Source organism: Stegostoma tigrinum, chromosome 1 (assembly GCF_030684315.1).
Source record: "Stegostoma tigrinum isolate sSteTig4 chromosome 1, sSteTig4.hap1, whole genome shotgun sequence".
Classification (NCBI taxonomy): domain Eukaryota; kingdom Metazoa; phylum Chordata; class Chondrichthyes; order Orectolobiformes; family Stegostomatidae; genus Stegostoma; species Stegostoma tigrinum.
In genome coordinates, this window is record NC_081354.1 from 126,377,953 (window position 1) to 126,395,737 (window position 17,785).

At 39.8% G+C, this 17,785-nt stretch overlaps 1 protein-coding gene across 1 annotated transcript in view; it reads left to right on the plus strand.

Annotated features, from left to right (window-relative positions):
* The window catches only part of cspg4ba (chondroitin sulfate proteoglycan 4ba), a 115,179-nt gene extending 102,575 nt beyond the window's left edge, over window positions 1-12,604 (plus strand). Inside the window, exons 9-10 of the mRNA XM_048542226.2 lie at window positions 5,320-5,497; window positions 8,214-12,604. Coding sequence (XP_048398183.1) covers window positions 5,320-5,497; window positions 8,214-10,252 — 2,217 coding nt within the window. The 3' untranslated portion in view covers window positions 10,253-12,604. The remainder of the gene's footprint in view (window positions 1-5,319; window positions 5,498-8,213) is intronic.
* The last annotated feature ends 5,181 nt before the right edge of the window (window positions 12,605-17,785 follow it).

Consider the following 17,785-nt stretch of genomic DNA (forward strand, 5'->3'; position numbering starts at 1 on the left):
AATTTAATGTCGAGCATCATGATGTTTGGTGCAATGAAACAGAAAGTAAGGATGGACAGAATAATGGGACAAAGAATGCCTTTGTTTCAAATACCGTAAATACATCTTAAATAATTCATACAGACGGCATTAAGAACTCATGAAATATTCAATAGTAAGTTCTGACTTAACCAAGTGGGAACCAGTACATCTAAACAAAAATAAAAAGGTGTCAGTCAGATCATACACAATAAATAGTTTATTTGGACAACCTGAAATAATTCATTTGTTTTTATTTGATCAATTCTTCATAAGCAATATAAGGGAGCTGTTGTGTATTTTGTTCATGAGCAAATATTTGATTTTCTTTATATTTGGATTTCCCAGCTGAATTTTTTAAATTCATTTATGGGATGAGGGTGTCGCTGGCTTGGCCACCATTTATTGCCCACCCCTGACTGTCATTAAGAGACATCATTAGGCTCTTAATTCCAGACTTTCATAGAATTTAAATTCTGCCATCTGTTGTGGTGGGATTTGAACCTGTGCCCCCAGAATATTACCTGGATCTGTAGATTAACAGCCAAGTCATTTACTGAAGAGTCACGTTGACTAAAGTGCAATGATATTTTTATAATTTTAAACATTTGATTTAACAGTCACTTAAACATTGTAAACATTCAGGCACATTCATAAATGCTGGAAGGAGATAATGCAATTAAGAAAGAATCTAATACAGCTTCATATATGAGCAGAACCTTACTGGGGCCTGAACGATGTACATGATGCCAGAAAATAGAGCAGAATTACATGAGCTGTTTAGTGCTTTTTGTCACTTATAGTATTGATTTGGATGTGAATATAGGTGGCACGGTTAGTAAGTTTGCAGATGACACCCAAATTAGTGGTATAGTGGACAGCGAAGAAGCTTGTCTCAGAGTACAACAGGACTTTGGTTAGATGGGCCAATGGGCTGAGGAGTGGCAGATGGAGTTTAATTTAGTTAAATGTGAGGTGTTGCATTTTGGTAAGGCAAACCAAGGGCAGGACGTACACAATTAATTAACTCTCCTGGGGAGAGTTGCTGAACAAAGTAACCCAGGGGTGCAGGTGCATAGCTCCTTGAAAGTAGAGTTGCAGGTGGACAGGGTGGTGAAAGAGGCATTTGGCATGCTTGCTTTCATTGGCCAGTGCATTGAGTAAAGGAGTTGGGATGTCATGCTGTGAATGTACAGGATATTGCTTCAGCTATTTTTGGAATATTGCATTCAGTTCTGGTCTCCCTACCACAGGAAAGATGTTGTAAAACTTGCAAGTGTTCAGAAATAAATTACAAGGATGTTGCCAGGGTTGAAGGGTTTGCTGTATAGGGAGAGGCTGAACAGGCTGGCGCTTGTTCCCCTGGAGCATCAGAGGCTTACAGATTTATAAAATCATGAGGGGCATGGATAGGGTGAATAAGTCTTTTTTGCCAGGGTAGAGGAGTCTAAAAGTTGAGGTCATAGGTTTAAGGTGAGAGGGGAAAGATTTAAAAGGAACCTGAGGGACAACTGCTCCACGCAAAAGATCATGTGTGTATGATGCGAATTACTGGAGGTGGTGGTACGGTTACACCATTTGAATGGCATCTGGGTGGGTACATCAATAGGAAAGGCTTCGAGCGATATGTGCCAAATGCTGGAAACTGGGACTAGATCAGTTTACGATATTTGGTCGGTGAGTTGGACTGAAGGGTCTGTTTCCGTGCAGTATAACTGTGTGATGTCTATCGCAATGTCAGGACCAAATGATTGCATCCCACATCCACAGGCATTGGCATCATCATGTGCCAACGTTGAAGAGGCCTCATGGTATATCATATATTAATACTCTCAGACACCGAGCACATCTGGGGATGTGCTCATCACCCCAGCATTTTTCTCTTTTCATTCATTTAAAGAATGAGCAGCACCAACTGAATCAGCATTTATTGCTAATCCCTGAATGCCCAGAGGGTAGTTAAGAGGTAGCCATATTGCCAGGGCTCTGTAGTCACAGCTAAGTCTGAGCAGGTGGGGTTGATAGATTCCTTTCCTGAAGGACATTGGTGAACTAGAAGGATTTGTTTTGACCGTTGACAGTGGTGCCATTAGGTTAGCTTACGATTACAGCGTTTTATTCTAAATTCGCCATCTGCCTTGGCGAGATTTGAACCCTTGTCACCAGAACATTGACAAATGCAGAAATTGCTGAAGAAACTCAGCAAGCCTGGCAGCATCTGTGGAGGGAGAAGCAGAGTTAACAATTTGAATTTGATATGACTCTTCGGAACCCTTGACACCGAACCAATCAATACATACAATCTCTGATTTTTTTTGATACCAGATAGATAAATAGATACATAGATATATCCTCATGCTTCTCTGCATGGATTACCTTGTGTCTTCCAATCAGCCCGTATTGTTGAAGTCCATCACTAATTTCCTATTTACTACATTTGCAAGTTTTAGTCATTTAGTAGTCCGAAGCTTGAGTATTTCTGAAAATTCACTTAGTTTATCAAAACTTTTTGTCTTGCACTCAACAGGACAATTTGCATGTAATATCTAGTCTGAAGGCAAAACAACATTTATTCATATAACTGGACCCAAAGCGTTAACTTTAATTTCTCTCCATAGATGCTACTGGACCTGAGCTTTTCCAGCAATTTCTGATTTTGTATCTGATTTCCAGCATTGGCAGTTGTTTGTTTGTTTTTAATACACTTACATGTTGTGGTAAATGCGCTTGACCACTTACATCTTAATTCAGTATTTGCATTTATTTTTTCTGAGCGCCAGAAACCAGCAAAGTTAAAATTATGTTGTAGCCGTAACAGGGACAGATAAATTTGTATCTTGCTATTCAAACGAACAAATACAAAGCCAGTTTTCCCAATCCTGCACTGTCTGAGACAGTTTGGGTGAGGCAATCCCGTGACACACTCCACGAGGCCATTAAATTTTGCATGTTATCATTCTGTGAACCTACATTTGGTAAGCAGCAGGTGAACCTGGAGACAATGACACTATTTTGTGCAAAGCTCAGCATTAAATTGGCCTGTGGTCTATCTGGAGACTTAGTAGCATGAATTTTTAAGAATAACTTAGCAGAAACCCAGGGAGCAAGACATTATTATGATACCTAAATATTTAAACTTCAATACATTCATTAACCTCACCATGCTAGATAGGAGCTCTTGGTAATAACTTAAGTTATGCTGAGTTCCAAAATGGTATAATTGCCCAAGTATAAACCAGTATTTTTTTGTCTTCATTGCTGATAGATTTTTTTAAAAAACTGGTATGTTCAAAGAATAAATATTTATGCTATCAATCCCATCTGACATGACCTCACAACAACTCTGAAAGTAGCAAAGCCAGCTTTATCAAAAGGCAGTTTCCCCCACCAACCATTACCACCGCCGTCCCCAGTCCCAAGGTTTGCAGCCCCAGCCGCAATACAAATTTCAAAGTTTAATTCAATATTAATGAGAAAAAAGGAAGCAAGTGATTAATGTTGGTTTCTCATGCATTGTACCTATCTTTAGGTGTTGGTCACCAAATGTAAATCTACTAGTTATGTTGCCTGGTTAATTATATCCTCTAAGTAGATAACATTTTAACTGTGCAACATTTAATAACATCAAAAGATTCTTTAGACCATGTTTTCATTCCAAGTTGGAGATATATCTTTTGGATGGGATTTTTATTTACCACGTTCTAATTGCTTTAAACTGCTGTATGGCCATGTTGCTACCCACTGCTTCTGATACAATTAACGCATGAAGCTAATCAAGGGAACAAAAAGCTTAATTCAAAACAATTGCAATAGCTTTCTAATTTAAAATGGATAAATGTAAATCTCCTTAAAACAAAAGCTTGCAAAAATTTGAATTCAAGCAAATGCTTATAAAAAGAATTGATGTGGACGAAAAGTTTAATTGATAATCAAACTGAGTTTAATCTAATATAACCAATTGATTCATTAATATGCATCACAAGGGCAGTTATGGATGGACAATAAATGTTGGCCTAGCTAGTGACACCCACATCCAGTAAATGAATTTAAAAAAGGACAAGAGATAATGGGAACTGCAGATGCTGGAGAATTCCAAGATAATAAAATGTGAGGCTGGATGAACACAGCAGGCCAAGCAGCATCTCAGGAGCACATCTTAAAAAAATCTTAAAAAAGGACAATAATGCTTTACAATAGATACTGCGTGCACTACAGGAGACACTTTCACCAGATCTTTTGTAACTTTGTTCCTATAGGCATTGAATAGGCTTTAATAGTAGTTATGCATTTACTCGATGCTGTGTTATAAATCTTTGAAGTCGAGGGTGTCACTATGTTGGACGGTGACTCACTGACTGAGCTATCCAACCCAGTAGAAGGTGTTAATCCTTTCTCAAAAAAGTCCTAATAAAATGTCTGTAAGTTTGTCAGTGGTTTAATAAGGTTTTTCTGAATCCTTATGAGATTGATAGGAACAGCAGAGTACAGGCCTTTCAGCCCACGATGTTGTACCGATCCATTATCCTACTAAGATCAATCTACCCTGCATACCCTACATTTTACGATGCTCCATGTGCCTATCCAAGTGCTGCTTAAAAGTCTCTGAAGTATCTGACTCCACTACCACTGCTGGCAGTGCATTCCACATGCCCACCACCCTCAATGTGAAGAACCTGCCTCTGACATCTCCCCTATACCTTCCTCAAATCACCTTAAAATTATGCCCCTTGTAATAGTAATTTCTGCCCTGGGAAAATGTTTCTGACTATCCACTCTATCTATGCCTCTCATCATTTTGTACATTTCTACCAAGTCACCTCTCATCCTTCTTCGCTCCAATGAAAAAAACTCTAGCTCCCTCAACTTTTCCTCATAAGACCTGTCCTACAGTCCAGGCAGCATCCTGGTAAATCTCCTCTGCACCCTCTCTCAAGCTTCCACATCTTTCCTGTAATGAGGTGACCGGAATTGAACACAATATTCCAAGTGTGGTCTAACCAGAGCTTTATAGAGCTGCAGCATAACCTCGTGGCTCTTAAACTCCATTCCCCTGCCAATGAAGACAGTATTTGTTTTGGGCATTAATCTCATCCTTGTTCATTTTTAGTTGGGGATTAGCAGGTAAAATTAGTTAATAGGGCGGATAATAATATAATAGCAATGGAGAAAATTACGTTAAAAAAGGGAATTAGAAAGTGTCAAAGTACAGTTATTTGTAAACATTATAGGTTTTACATTTTTATGTTAACTCTAGTTATCTAAGTTAAATCTGTCTGCTGCATATATCACTGTTTTCTACAGATAAATGAAGGCTTGATTGCATATGAACACACACTCACTGAAGCCATGGGTTGGACTGCTGAAGATTCCTTTTGCTTTGTAGTGTTTTCCCCACCAGCCTCGTTGGAACCTCAAGAGTTTCATGTCACCATCTCATTCGCCAGCACTGAGCATTCCAGTTGTCTACTTGCAAATACAGGTGAGATATTCAAAGTATATCTCTGGTGTATGAAAATTCTGAAGCCTGCCCGGCATAATCCTGATCTTGCATTTTTTAAAAATTTTGTCTTGCATTTCCTCACTTATAAAGATTTTTACTGTACTTCAACTGAAGCAATGGTTTATTATCTCTAACTTTGTGCCAATTCCACATGACTGCAGTAGTAAGGAGCTATTTAGACAGACCGGCTTCTAAATATTTGATAAACTATGAATATATTTGATGAACCGTTTCATCAAATCAGCGTTTTAGAGTATTGTGCTTGTGCTTGATTGTCCACCCTCCGCATACAATCAATGAACTTCAACATAGTTATTGAACGCTGATTCTTCAAGACAAAATTTTCCCTGTTGTATCCAAACAAGCTCCATGCCCACTGAAAATGAATGCTTTTGGGCCTCAACTGTATTTTTCCCATCATTAGTCACCATGCTCTTTTTGCAAACTCAAGTGGATTGAAGGACGAAGCTCAAACAATTACTCAAACAATTTTATTGTTGTTACATCTAGCGAGAAGGAAAGTTTAGTTGAAAATAAGTTTTAGTCTAAATTACGGTTCCATTTTATAAGAGAAAATAATGCTCTTATCTGGAATTTGTTCTTTTTTGCACAAATTTGCATAAATAACCATGCACCCTTCTAGCTAAACTATAAATGATGCAAAATGCCTCAGAATGACACAATGGAAATAACACTTCTATCTCACTGAGTTTTTTTAACATATCATCTAATGCTTTTCTGTTAAACAACTCACAGACTATTCAACCAAGTAACTTTCCAACTATGATTAAACTATCTGGCTGTTCTTTGTCTATCACCTCTGTCACTTCTGCTGTCTTTTTTTTCCGATTATTACAAAACTACCATGTAGTTTTTGATTCTACCTTACACATGAAAGACGAATCTGTCTTTTTTTCTTTGCTGGTACCAACTAAATTGCTGTGTATGCCCAATATTTTATGTTTACCTTGTAGATTTTTCTATCATTTTAGCCAGGAGTACAATCTGATGCTGTCGCTCATAACTGGCTTTTCTCATTTAATTCATAATATAATTTGTATAAACTATATATTATTTTAAATCCAGCAGCCTTATTATATCAATCTTTTATCTGAATCCAGGTCCCTAACATAGGTTTCCACTAAATTTTATTTCCACTTTTAGCAGTTCAAAGAAGCAGGTAAATTGGTGAGTATGAAAGGTGCAGGGCGTTTGTAGAGGCCATTAATATACTTCCAGAAAACAGTAATGAAGTAGCAGGATGCAGAAATGTGGCAATCGGGGAAGCTTGTTGCAAAATCAGTGCAGTTGTAATTAAAGCTTTTAATTTTCATATCGACTGAGAAAACTGAACTGTTCAAATTCCCAAATGCATTGAATTTCTTGAGAGTATTTGGCAGTTTTCTAGAACAGTGTTTCCTCTGATCCATATTTGGCTCCCACCTGCCATTCCACTCTCTCAAGCCCCCTGGGGCTTGACTATCAGCCTGGGGTTGTAAACCTGCTGACTCGGCAATATTTTAAAACATGGACCTCTTAATTGAGACAAAATAGAATAGAATTCTATTAGTGCTGCCAAGGGATCTGACAACCCACTGAAGTGTTCAAAGGCAGACAGCAGCCATTACCTGTGTAAAAGAATGGAGGAGTCAGGAAAGCAGAAGATAGCAGTCTGTGGCACATATTATTAACCAAATGGTATCATAATGGCTGTGAATGAATAACACTTTTTTTCCAAATTACAGCAGAAACATAACTTAATTGCTTCCTGCATTGAATCAGTCAGCTGTGTGCTTCTCTCTATGTTTGATTTGGAAATTGTTTACTGGTCCTCTCCAGCTTATTTACAAGCTTACTAGGAAGTAGTTAATAGTATGGTTAGTAATATGTGGTTAGATGGAGAGACGTAGGTTGCCCTCCTCCATTCTTGCTTCGAAAGTAACATCGCATCTCGACTATGTTGGAAAACTGACATGGCGGCCCATACCTAACCAAATCCTTTCTTTGGTTGGAAATTATGCCTTTGGTCTCTGGTAAAACTGGGAGTTGAACTGTTAATGCAACTCCAATGTGGCAGTGTTCAACTGTTTCATTTAGTTTTGGATACAGCAACAAACAAATATGTTGCTTGAGTGTGCTTTTGCTGTAGTCTTGAAACATCAATCTCCATTTTGAGCTATAAGTAATGTTTTAAATTGTAGTTTTCATAAATATGTGTTTGACTCAATGTAGGTTCACTATTAGATCAACTCAGCAATAATATGCACAGCTAAGCTGGCTAAGATTGAGGTTCAAGCTCCATTCTCAGTTTTTCCAGCAGGTTGATATCTTTATGCTCAGAAATTGCTGCATTATCATCTTTCAGATGAGAGATTGAATCATGGCACCAACTGCAGTCTCAGTTATATGGTGAGGATTCCATGATACTATTCAAAGAAAAACCTTTTCCAGTGCGCTGATCAAAATTTCTCAGTTTTCAGTTGGCATCATTAAAACTAATCATTTATCTGTTGCTTTTTATGGGACCTTGCTGTGTGCAAATTAGCTGTTAAATTTAGCTGCAAAATGGTGACTCTCCTGAGAAAGTAATATCAATGGATGAATCATTCTTAAAGATGTCCAAGGTGCTAAATAAATGCAAATTATAACTCAGCACAGTTTGTTTTACTTAAGGCAGCATTTTTTTCCTCCACAGGTGCTGTTGTCACAGAAGGTGAAAGTGTACTGATTGATAAATTTAAGCTGGATGCTTCAAACCTAATGTTCAAGCTTCCAGAGTCTGAACGCTCACTGTACGAAGTGTGGTATCAAGTGACAGCTTTGCCTAGCCATGGTGTGATCTTAGTTGGTGAACGTAACATCACTAAGCAGAAACCCTATTTTTCTCAATTTATTGTTAATAAATATGGAATAATGTACTTGCACGATGACTCAGAAAGTCTGAAAGATAATTTTACCTTTGCTGCTTGGTTAAATCTAAAAGGCAAAACTACATCAAGGCCCTTGAATGACAGTGAAGTGGTACAAGAGATTTTCAATATTACCATTACTCCTGTTAATGATCATCCTCCAGAACTGAAAACCAAAGCCCCCAGTTTGAAGATATTGCAGGGTTACAGTACTGCACTTAATTCAGACCATATAAATGTTGTGGATTTAGATAATCTACCAGAAGAAATCAAATACAGCATTATCAGTGGACCCAATAATGGCTACCTGGCAACAGCAGAGAACGTGAATTTGTCTGTCAAGCATTTTACACAGGCTGATATCAATAATGGTAAAATTTGGTTTGTTCAAGATGGAAGCTCATCATCTGGTGTTTTTTATTTTAGTGTAACCGATGGTAAACACCGGCCATTATACAAGTTATTTAACTTGGAGGTTATACCTATTATGATCACACTTATAAACAACACTCAACTGGAAATTGAACAGGGACAAAGTATTTCTGTCATCACCAATGAACATTTGGCTGCAGAAACTAATGGAAAACTTGCAGTGATAAGTTATGAAATTACTGCACCTCCACAGTTTGGACATATAATGATTGGAACCAAAATTGTGAGTGTGTTTAAGCAGGAAGATATTATGAGAGGACGTTTGATTTATCAAATGACTAACCTTTCCGCATCACAGGATAGCTTTGAGTTCACAGTGCTGACTTCTGAAAGGAATGTGTCTGAGCAGGTGGTTAACATTACAGTGAGGCCTTTGCTGAAAATGGCAAAAAATTTTAAGATTCCCACTGGAACTACCTGTCAACTTGGGACAAACATGTTGGATGCCAGTAAGTTGGCCAACCAGACTGCAAGTATTCCCGAGTTTGAAATAAAGCGATTACCATCCTACGGCAGACTTGTGAGACTAAGATCAAGAAGTCGAAGAGAAGCTGAAAAAATATTTACTCAGAGAGACATTGAATTAGGTCTTTTGTTGCTTGAAGTTGAAGCCAACATGACTGGATTGGATTTATTGAATGACTCTTTTGATTTTGTTTTGATGGCAAATAATGTGCAACCAGCTGAAGGCACCTTTCTATACAGTATTACTCCATTTAACGGTTCTGAAGTACTCGACATCCCAGTAAATGAAAATTCACGGCTTAATTTGCATTTGTCAGGTATGACCTCTACATCAATACAGTTATCACCGAGTATTCAAACAGAGACACCCAAGTTCTCTCCTACTCAACCTGTGCCACGCTGGCAAAGCCAAAATCGCTGGGGAAGTCGCAAAGGTAACACATCTACCTTTGCCCCCAGTGTGACACTGGCAAGCTTCATACAACAGACTGCATTAGAACCAGTCAATGACAAGCCAGTTCCTCAAAGCATTCAGGATCGCGGCTCTCTTCAAATAATTTTGCCATTAGCTTTTCTAGCTCTTTTGCTCATCATCTTCGCAATTGTTGTATTTTTGATGAAACAGAAGAAGAAACCAAATCACAAACCTCTAATTAGCAATTGTCCCAATAATGGTGGCGCGAACAGTCCAAGCTTTCATCCCGTAGAGAGAAGCCCAACTGTTCCAGCTGTCACAGTGTCCCACCTTAATACAGGTAGCATTTCCAGTCCTTCACTGAGAGAAAGACAGAATCAAATGGTCACGACAGCCCCCAGTTCAAAAGACACCTCAACTCTACTTTATAACTGTTCTCAGATTGATGCAGAAATGGTGCAGCATTGTCGTACAACCCATCCAACCTTGAGGCACAACCAGTACTGGGTATAATAAAGCAAAAAATTTACATTTACCCATGAACCTTGCTACATTACAAAAAGTAAGAGAGAGGAATTGCTGACAGAATCATGTTCAGTGTTAATTTTTCAAATAAACGCTCAGAACCTGAAAGTGACGAAAAATCATCTTTGCAAGTTGCACTGTTAATATAAGTTATGATTTTTTTACTTTAAAAACAAGTAGACAGAACGACAATTAGCATCATTATTTTAACAGTTTGCCATGGTGCTCTGAAATCAGATAGTCCTCACCTCGAAGCCGGATTTTTCTTCCAACTGTAGATAACTCTGGTAGGGAAATTCCCAACTTGGCAGACCTGCTTCACTTTACAGGGGCCTGTTAGAACCAACTTACGTTCCAGGAAGAAGGAGGACACAATAATATTGGGGGCTTCCAACCCAAGAAGCAAGCCCAAGGCAACCATAGGAACGTGCGAATGCTGAGGCAGATTGGTTAGAAGGCTTACCTTAGTTCTTTGGGGTATCTTTTCAGTTATTTCAGAAGCTGTTAGGCCTCATAGTCCTCAGTGATAATGGGAACTGCAGATGCTGGAGAATCTAGGATAACAAAGTGTGGAGCTGGATGAACACATCAGGCCAAGCAGCACCTTCCTCATCCTTGAAGCCCTCCCCCTCATACCCTCCCTTGCCATGTCACCTCCTTTGCCACTCACCGATATCCACTATGAACAAAGCATAGGAACCATGTAGAGATAAAAAGAAAACTTCTCAAGATTGTAGTAGCTCTCACACACTTGATTATTTTTAAAACAAACTCTCACTCATGAAATTCATTCATAACTTTTAAATTTCTGGTGATTAATCTCTTGTAAAAATAACCTTCAATTGAGATTCCACATCAAAGATTGTTAACCATTTAACACCTTCTTTAAGCTGTCCATCAAACTGTAAACTCAGAAGCCACTGCTGAAACAATTGTGGCTTTGAAACTCAGCCAATCATTCATAATTGCATTATGACAAGCCTTGGGAAAAGTTAATGGAAACATGCAACCAGACAAGTATTTTTATAACCTATTAACAAAAGTATTACAGCTGGACTTTTTTTGTATCTCTTGGATGCTTCTGTTTTTTCTCCCCATGTTTAAAAGAGCATGAATTTGAAAAAAAAACCTAAGATGGAACTTATCTGCCCTCCAAGATTGTTTAAGTCTACTACCTAAATTTGTGGCTCTCGCACTGTGTGTCAAACCCTTTGAAGCAGCCAAAATGGGATCTGTTTGAATTCAGTACTGACTTCCAATGGCCTTGCTATATAAATTGTGTCCCACCTTACCTCTGCCGGTAGAAATAACTGAAATTTCTGTTGGAAATGGGTATGAGACTTCTGCATTCCTATCCTCCTGACGCCACAACCATACAGCACCTACATTCTATTGTTTGCTAATAGATTTGTTGTCAAAGGAAGCATATTTGCTCCCTTTTTACAAAGTCTAGATTTAATTTAGTTATATTTGGTAATTCTTTGAGACTCATAAGTAATTGGGTAAAAATTAAAAGAGGTATATTTGTACTACTAAGTTAACATGATTTTGAAGACTTAGAAGAATCAAACAGTGAAATGTGACATTTCATCTAAAATTATTTTGCTTCAATTTTTTCAATTTTACCTCATTTTATCTGTAGTAAATAGCAAAATTGAGAAATAAGCACTTCAAGAATTTATGCCTTTTTTATGGAGATGAGTGGATTTTTGCAATGCGCTTATTAATATAAAGGATGGACAGTGGAATTGGAATATCTTCTCTACTTTTCATCACTGTGTGGCAACGTCAAGTGCTTCAAAATCCAAGTATAGTTCAGATCATTTGCAGTGCAAATTTGTCCATCACCTGATTCAATAATCTGCATGAACCACAGATAACGACCACTTCTGCACCAGCACAAAATCTTTCACTTTCAGACAAGAGTAATACAAGTGGTATTTTTCAACACGATTAATATATATCAGTAAGAAATAAATAAAATGACGGCAATTTACTTCTGGCTGTATTTAGAAAGAGTTTGTTACTTCATCAATGATAAGAATATATTTCTTGACTTCAGTTTTTTTGATGGAGAATCTAGGTGTATGTATAAAGTTGCCTTTTTCACATGTATTGTTGTTACACTTAGCAAAGACTGAAAGTTTCAAACTCAAATTGTTTCGAGTTACGGATTCTATTTAAAAAGTGTTTTTCTCATGAATATGTATTTTTAAAAGTCAAAATATTCGACTATGGGGTTGATTTTATTAGTCATAACACTGTACCTAAATGTCTGAAATGTCCTTATCTGTGCTGTTCTTCTGCAGTGACTATGAATAAACTTATTGGGAAAAAATATTTCCATACCGTATGCAATATTTTTACACCTATTCTTCAGAAATTAGGATGGACTTTCCAATGCCGCACAATAGGCTAAAACTCTGCATTACTTCCTGTGGAATATTTTGAGAAATAACTTGAAACCTTTGTAATAACTGAATTTTGGTCGCATGAGTATCTTGTTTATGAACACTGCACCACTAGGCTGAACCTAAATTATGTAAACCCTCCCTAAACCTTTCCATTTCTATAGCTTTCCTTTCCTCCTTAAAGGTATTCCTTAAAATCCGTCTCTTTGCAAATCTCATTATATGACTCAATTTCACATAATATTTAGTGATGCTGTTCTGAAGCATTCTCCAATTTTGAATGCTATATTAAAGCCCTGCAGCCATGTGACAATGTTAAAGTGTGCCAAAATATTTTTACATAATTTAGTGGGTATTGAATAACCTTCATTTCTCATTGCCAATGAAAATTGTTTTTTTTTTCATTTTTAATTTTATTCCTGGCTAAATTTCTTGTACTAGTAACAGGGTTTTATTTAATTTGCCCCCAGGATGTAGTAGGACTGATAAAACAATTTTTATTTTATCAATTCCACACCACTCTTAGAATATATGAATCATTACAGTCTGAATATTGATAGTGCTCCAATAATTATCTCTGATGCCCTTGACCTTACTAGTGGTAGACAACAGAAGTTTGAAAGGTCCTAACATGCCATATCCCATGGCTAGCACAGGACTGTCGTGGAAAACTAAGAGGCAAAGATCATGGGAACTGCAGATGCTGGAGAATCCAAGATAACAAAGTGTGGGGCTGGATGAACACAGCAGGCCAAGCAGCATCTTAGGAGCAGAGAAGTTGACATTTCGGGCCGAGATCCTTCATCAGAAAAGGGGGATGAGGAGAGGGTTCTGAAATAAATAGGGAGAGAGGGGGAAGCGGACTGAAGATGGATTGAGGAGAAGATAGGTGGAGAGGAGAGTATAGGTGGGGAGGTAGGGAGGGCATAGGTCAGTCCGAGGAGGACGGACAGGTCAAGGAGGCAGGATGAGATGGAGGTGCGGCTTGAGGTGGGAGGAGGGGATAGGTGAGAGGAAGAACAGGTTAGGCAGGCTGGGACAGATTCCCCTCGTCCTCACATACCACCCCACCAACCTCCGGATACAACGCATCATCGTCCGACACTTCTGCCATCTGCAATCCGACGCCACCACCAAAGACATTTTTCCCACCCCACCCTTGTCTGCCTTCCGGAGAGACCACTCTCTCCATGACTCCCTTGTCCGCTCCACACTCCCCTCCAACCCCACCACACCCGGCACTTGCCCCTGCAACCACAGGAAGTGCTACACCTGCCCCCACACCTCCTCCCTCACCCCCATCCCAGGCCCCAAGATGACTTTCCACATCAAGCAGATGTTCACCTGCACATCTGCCAATGTGGTATACTGCATCCACTGTACACGGTGTGGCTGCCTCTACATTGGGGAAACCAAGCGGAGGCTTGGGGACTGCTTTGCAGAACACCTCCCGCTCGGTTCGCAATAAACAACTGCACCTCCCAGTCGCGAACCATTTCAACTCCCTCTCCCATTCCTTAGATGACATGTCCATCCTGGGCCTCCTGCAGTGCCATAATGATGCCACCCACAGGTTGCAGGAACAGCAACTCATATTCCGCTTGGGAACCCTGCAGCCCAATGGTATCAATGTGGATTTCACAACCTTCAAAATCTCCCCTCCCCCCAACTGCATCCCAAAACCAGCCCATCTTGTCCCAGCCTGCCTAACCTGTTCTTCCTCTCACCTATCCCCTCCTTCTACCTAAGCCACACCTCCATTTCCTACCTACTAACGTCATCCCACCCCCTTGACTTGTCTGTCCTCCCCAGACTGACCTATTACCTCCCTACCCATACTCTCCTCTCCACCTATCTTCTCCTCTATCCATCTTCGGTCCGCCTCCCCCTCTCTCCCTATTTATTTCGGAATCCTCTCCCCACCCCCTTTCCTGATGAAGAGTCTAGGCCCGAAACGTCAACTTTTGTGCTCCTAAGATGCTGCTGGTCCTGCTGTGTTCATCCAGCTTCTTACTTTGTTATCTAAGAGGCCACACTCTGTTTTAAAAAGTTCTTACTATTTCCTTTATTGCGATGCTGCCTTTAACTGTAGTACAATTTTAAATTCAGCAGAGTTGCATATTGAGCTGTACTTTCAGAATCCTCAGAATAATGCTAGTATTTGCATCTATAGAGCTGGCCACTTTACAACGAGCAGAGAAATAATCATTTATTAATAATTTATGAAGGGAACGTGTAATTTACTGAATGCAAGTAAGGAGTTACCAGAAGCATAAAATGGTTATAGCACAGAGGGAAAGTTTGATTCCATCATGCCCATGTTGGCTCACTGCCGTAGCTATTAATCTCGTCCCACTCTACACTTCATGATGCACCATATCCCTACACTTTCTTCTCTCTTCTAATGATTATTAAATTCCTGTTTGATTATATATGCCTTCACTTTAGACATTGCATTCCAGATCCTAACCACTCGATATATCAAGAGATTTTGGTTCCTATGCGAGCCACTTTAAATAGCTGTTCATTTGCTCTTCATCCTCCTGGAACAGTTTCACCCTACTTACTCTTTAAGGATCTTTCATGAATTTGGACACCTCTATCAAATCGGTAAATTTTCAGCTTTTCCAATCTGTTCATGTAACCAAACTTCCAAGATCTTGTGTAACTTGAAACCACATTCTCAACCATCCTGTTACTTTTAATAATAAAAACAGGAATTGCTGGAGAAATTTAGCAGATCTGGCAGTGTCTGAAGAAAGAAAGCAGAGTCAACATTTTGGGTCTAGTGACCCTTCGTCAGAACTGTCACCCTCAGTGATGTGTGTATGTATACCCCTACCTGTTCCTCTGTTTCTCAGCTCCTGCACCCCTTTTAGAAATATACTCTTTATTTTTAATTTGTCTTTCCTCATTCTTCCTTTCAAGATATATCAATTCACATTTGTGTGCATTAAATTTTAACACCGTGTACCTACCCTTTCCTCTTGATGCTCATCACAGTGCACAACAATTTACGGTTTTGTATCATATTTTGTATTATGTCTTGTATACGCGGATTAGGTCATTAACACACAAAGAAAAGCAGTGGTCTTTTCTTCCAGCCTCTGCAGAACCCCACTGTGTACATGCCCACTTTTTTTTTACTCTCTAAAGAAGCAGTCATCACTAGCTAGGCCAGCATTTGTTGCCCATCCCTAATTGCCCAGATGGCAAGAGTAATCACATTGCTGTTGATCTGGAATCGTATGTAGGTCAGACTAGGAGAGGATGGCAGATTTTCTTCCTTGAAAGATGTCTGTGAACCAGATGGGTTTTTCTGACAATTGGCAACAGCTTCATGGTCTTCATTTCACTCTTAATTCTAGATTTGTTTTTAAATTGAATTCACATTCTGCCATCTTCCATGTAATAATATCAGTCAGCCATCGCCTCCCCAAATCCCTCCAGTTCAGGCAGTAACTATCACCAGTATTGTGTTTCTTGTTATTCAACTAACTATGCAGCCATCCTGTCACTGCTGCCATCCCATGGGCTTCAACTTTGCTGACAAGCCTTTTATTTGAAATCAACACGTTTGGATATGTTATCGTACATGGATTAGCTGAGGCCCCCGTTCCCTCTAGGCATAAGGCATACCCTGTGAGGCTGATGCTGTGCAGTGCCAAGCAGGGTCACATTCCTGAACCACTTCAATGACCACCAAATACGTGCTAAGACATGAACAATATTTATCCATCTGGTTTGATTCTTTATTTAACTTTCCAGAACTTTATATTCGAGCAACCCGGGTTTGAATCCTACCATGACAGATGGTGGAATTTGAAGCAATAAAAATCTGAAATTAAGAGCTTAATGGTGACTCCAGACCCACAGCAATGTGTTGAGACTTAAGTGGGCAATTAGGGCTTCGCAATAAATGCTGGGCTAGACAGCAACACCCTCATCCCATGCATGAATTTTAAAAAGTTCTCCCTACGCAATTAAATACTTGCATCAGCAGTCGTCCAAAATGCAAATAAGGTGATATGCAATTGCGTTTCACTTCAGAGATAATGGGAACTGCAGATGCTAGAGAATCCAAGATAACAAAGTGTGCAGCTGGATGAACACAGCAGGCCAAGCAGCATCTTAGGAGCACAAAAGCTGATGTTTCGGGCCTGGACCCTTCATCAGAGAGGGGGATGGGGAGAGTGTTCTGAAATAAATAGGGAGAGAGGCCCCAAGATGACTTTCCATATCAAGCAGATGTTCACCTGCACATCTGCCAATGTGGTATACTGCATCCACTGTTGTGGCTTCCTCTACATTGAGGAAACCAAGTGGAGCGTTGGGGACTGCTTTGCAGAACACCTCCTCTCGGCTCTCAATAAACAACTGCACCTCCCAGTCGCAACCTATTTTAACTCCCTCTCCAATTCCTTAGACGACATGTCCATCATGGGCCTCCTGCAGTGCCAAAATGATGCCAATGGTATCAATGTGGACTTCACAAGCTTCAAAATCTCCTTTTACCCCACTGAATCCCAAAACCAGCCCAGCTCGTCCCCTTCCCCCACTGCATCCCAAAACCAGCCCAGCTCATCCCCGCCTCCCTAACCTGTACTTCCTCTCACCTATCCCCTCCTTCCAACTCAAGCCGCACCTCCATTTCCTACCTACTAACCTCATCCCGCCTCCTTGACCAGTCCCTGGACTGACCTATCCCCTCCCCACCTCCCCACCTATACTCTCCTCTCCACCTATCTTCTCCTCCATCCATCTTCGATCCGCCTCCCCCTCTCTCCCTATTTATTTCAGAACCCTCTCCCCATCTCCCTTTTCTGATGAAGGGTCTAGGCCCGAAACATCAGCTTTTTTGCTCCTATGATGCTGTTTAGCCTGCTGTGTTCATCCAGCTGCACACTGCGTTTCATTTCAGTTTTTCTGATCATTCTTGGGTAAACAATAATTGTATGTATTTTCCTAATCAACCTGCTCAGAGATGTCATGGTACATCTCTAGAGCAGGTTGGACTTGAATCCAGGCCTTTCGGTCAAGGGTAGGGACATGACCCCTGCGCCACAAGAGAGCTCTAAACCATGTCTGAAGGACTCGAGGATTTAGTCTA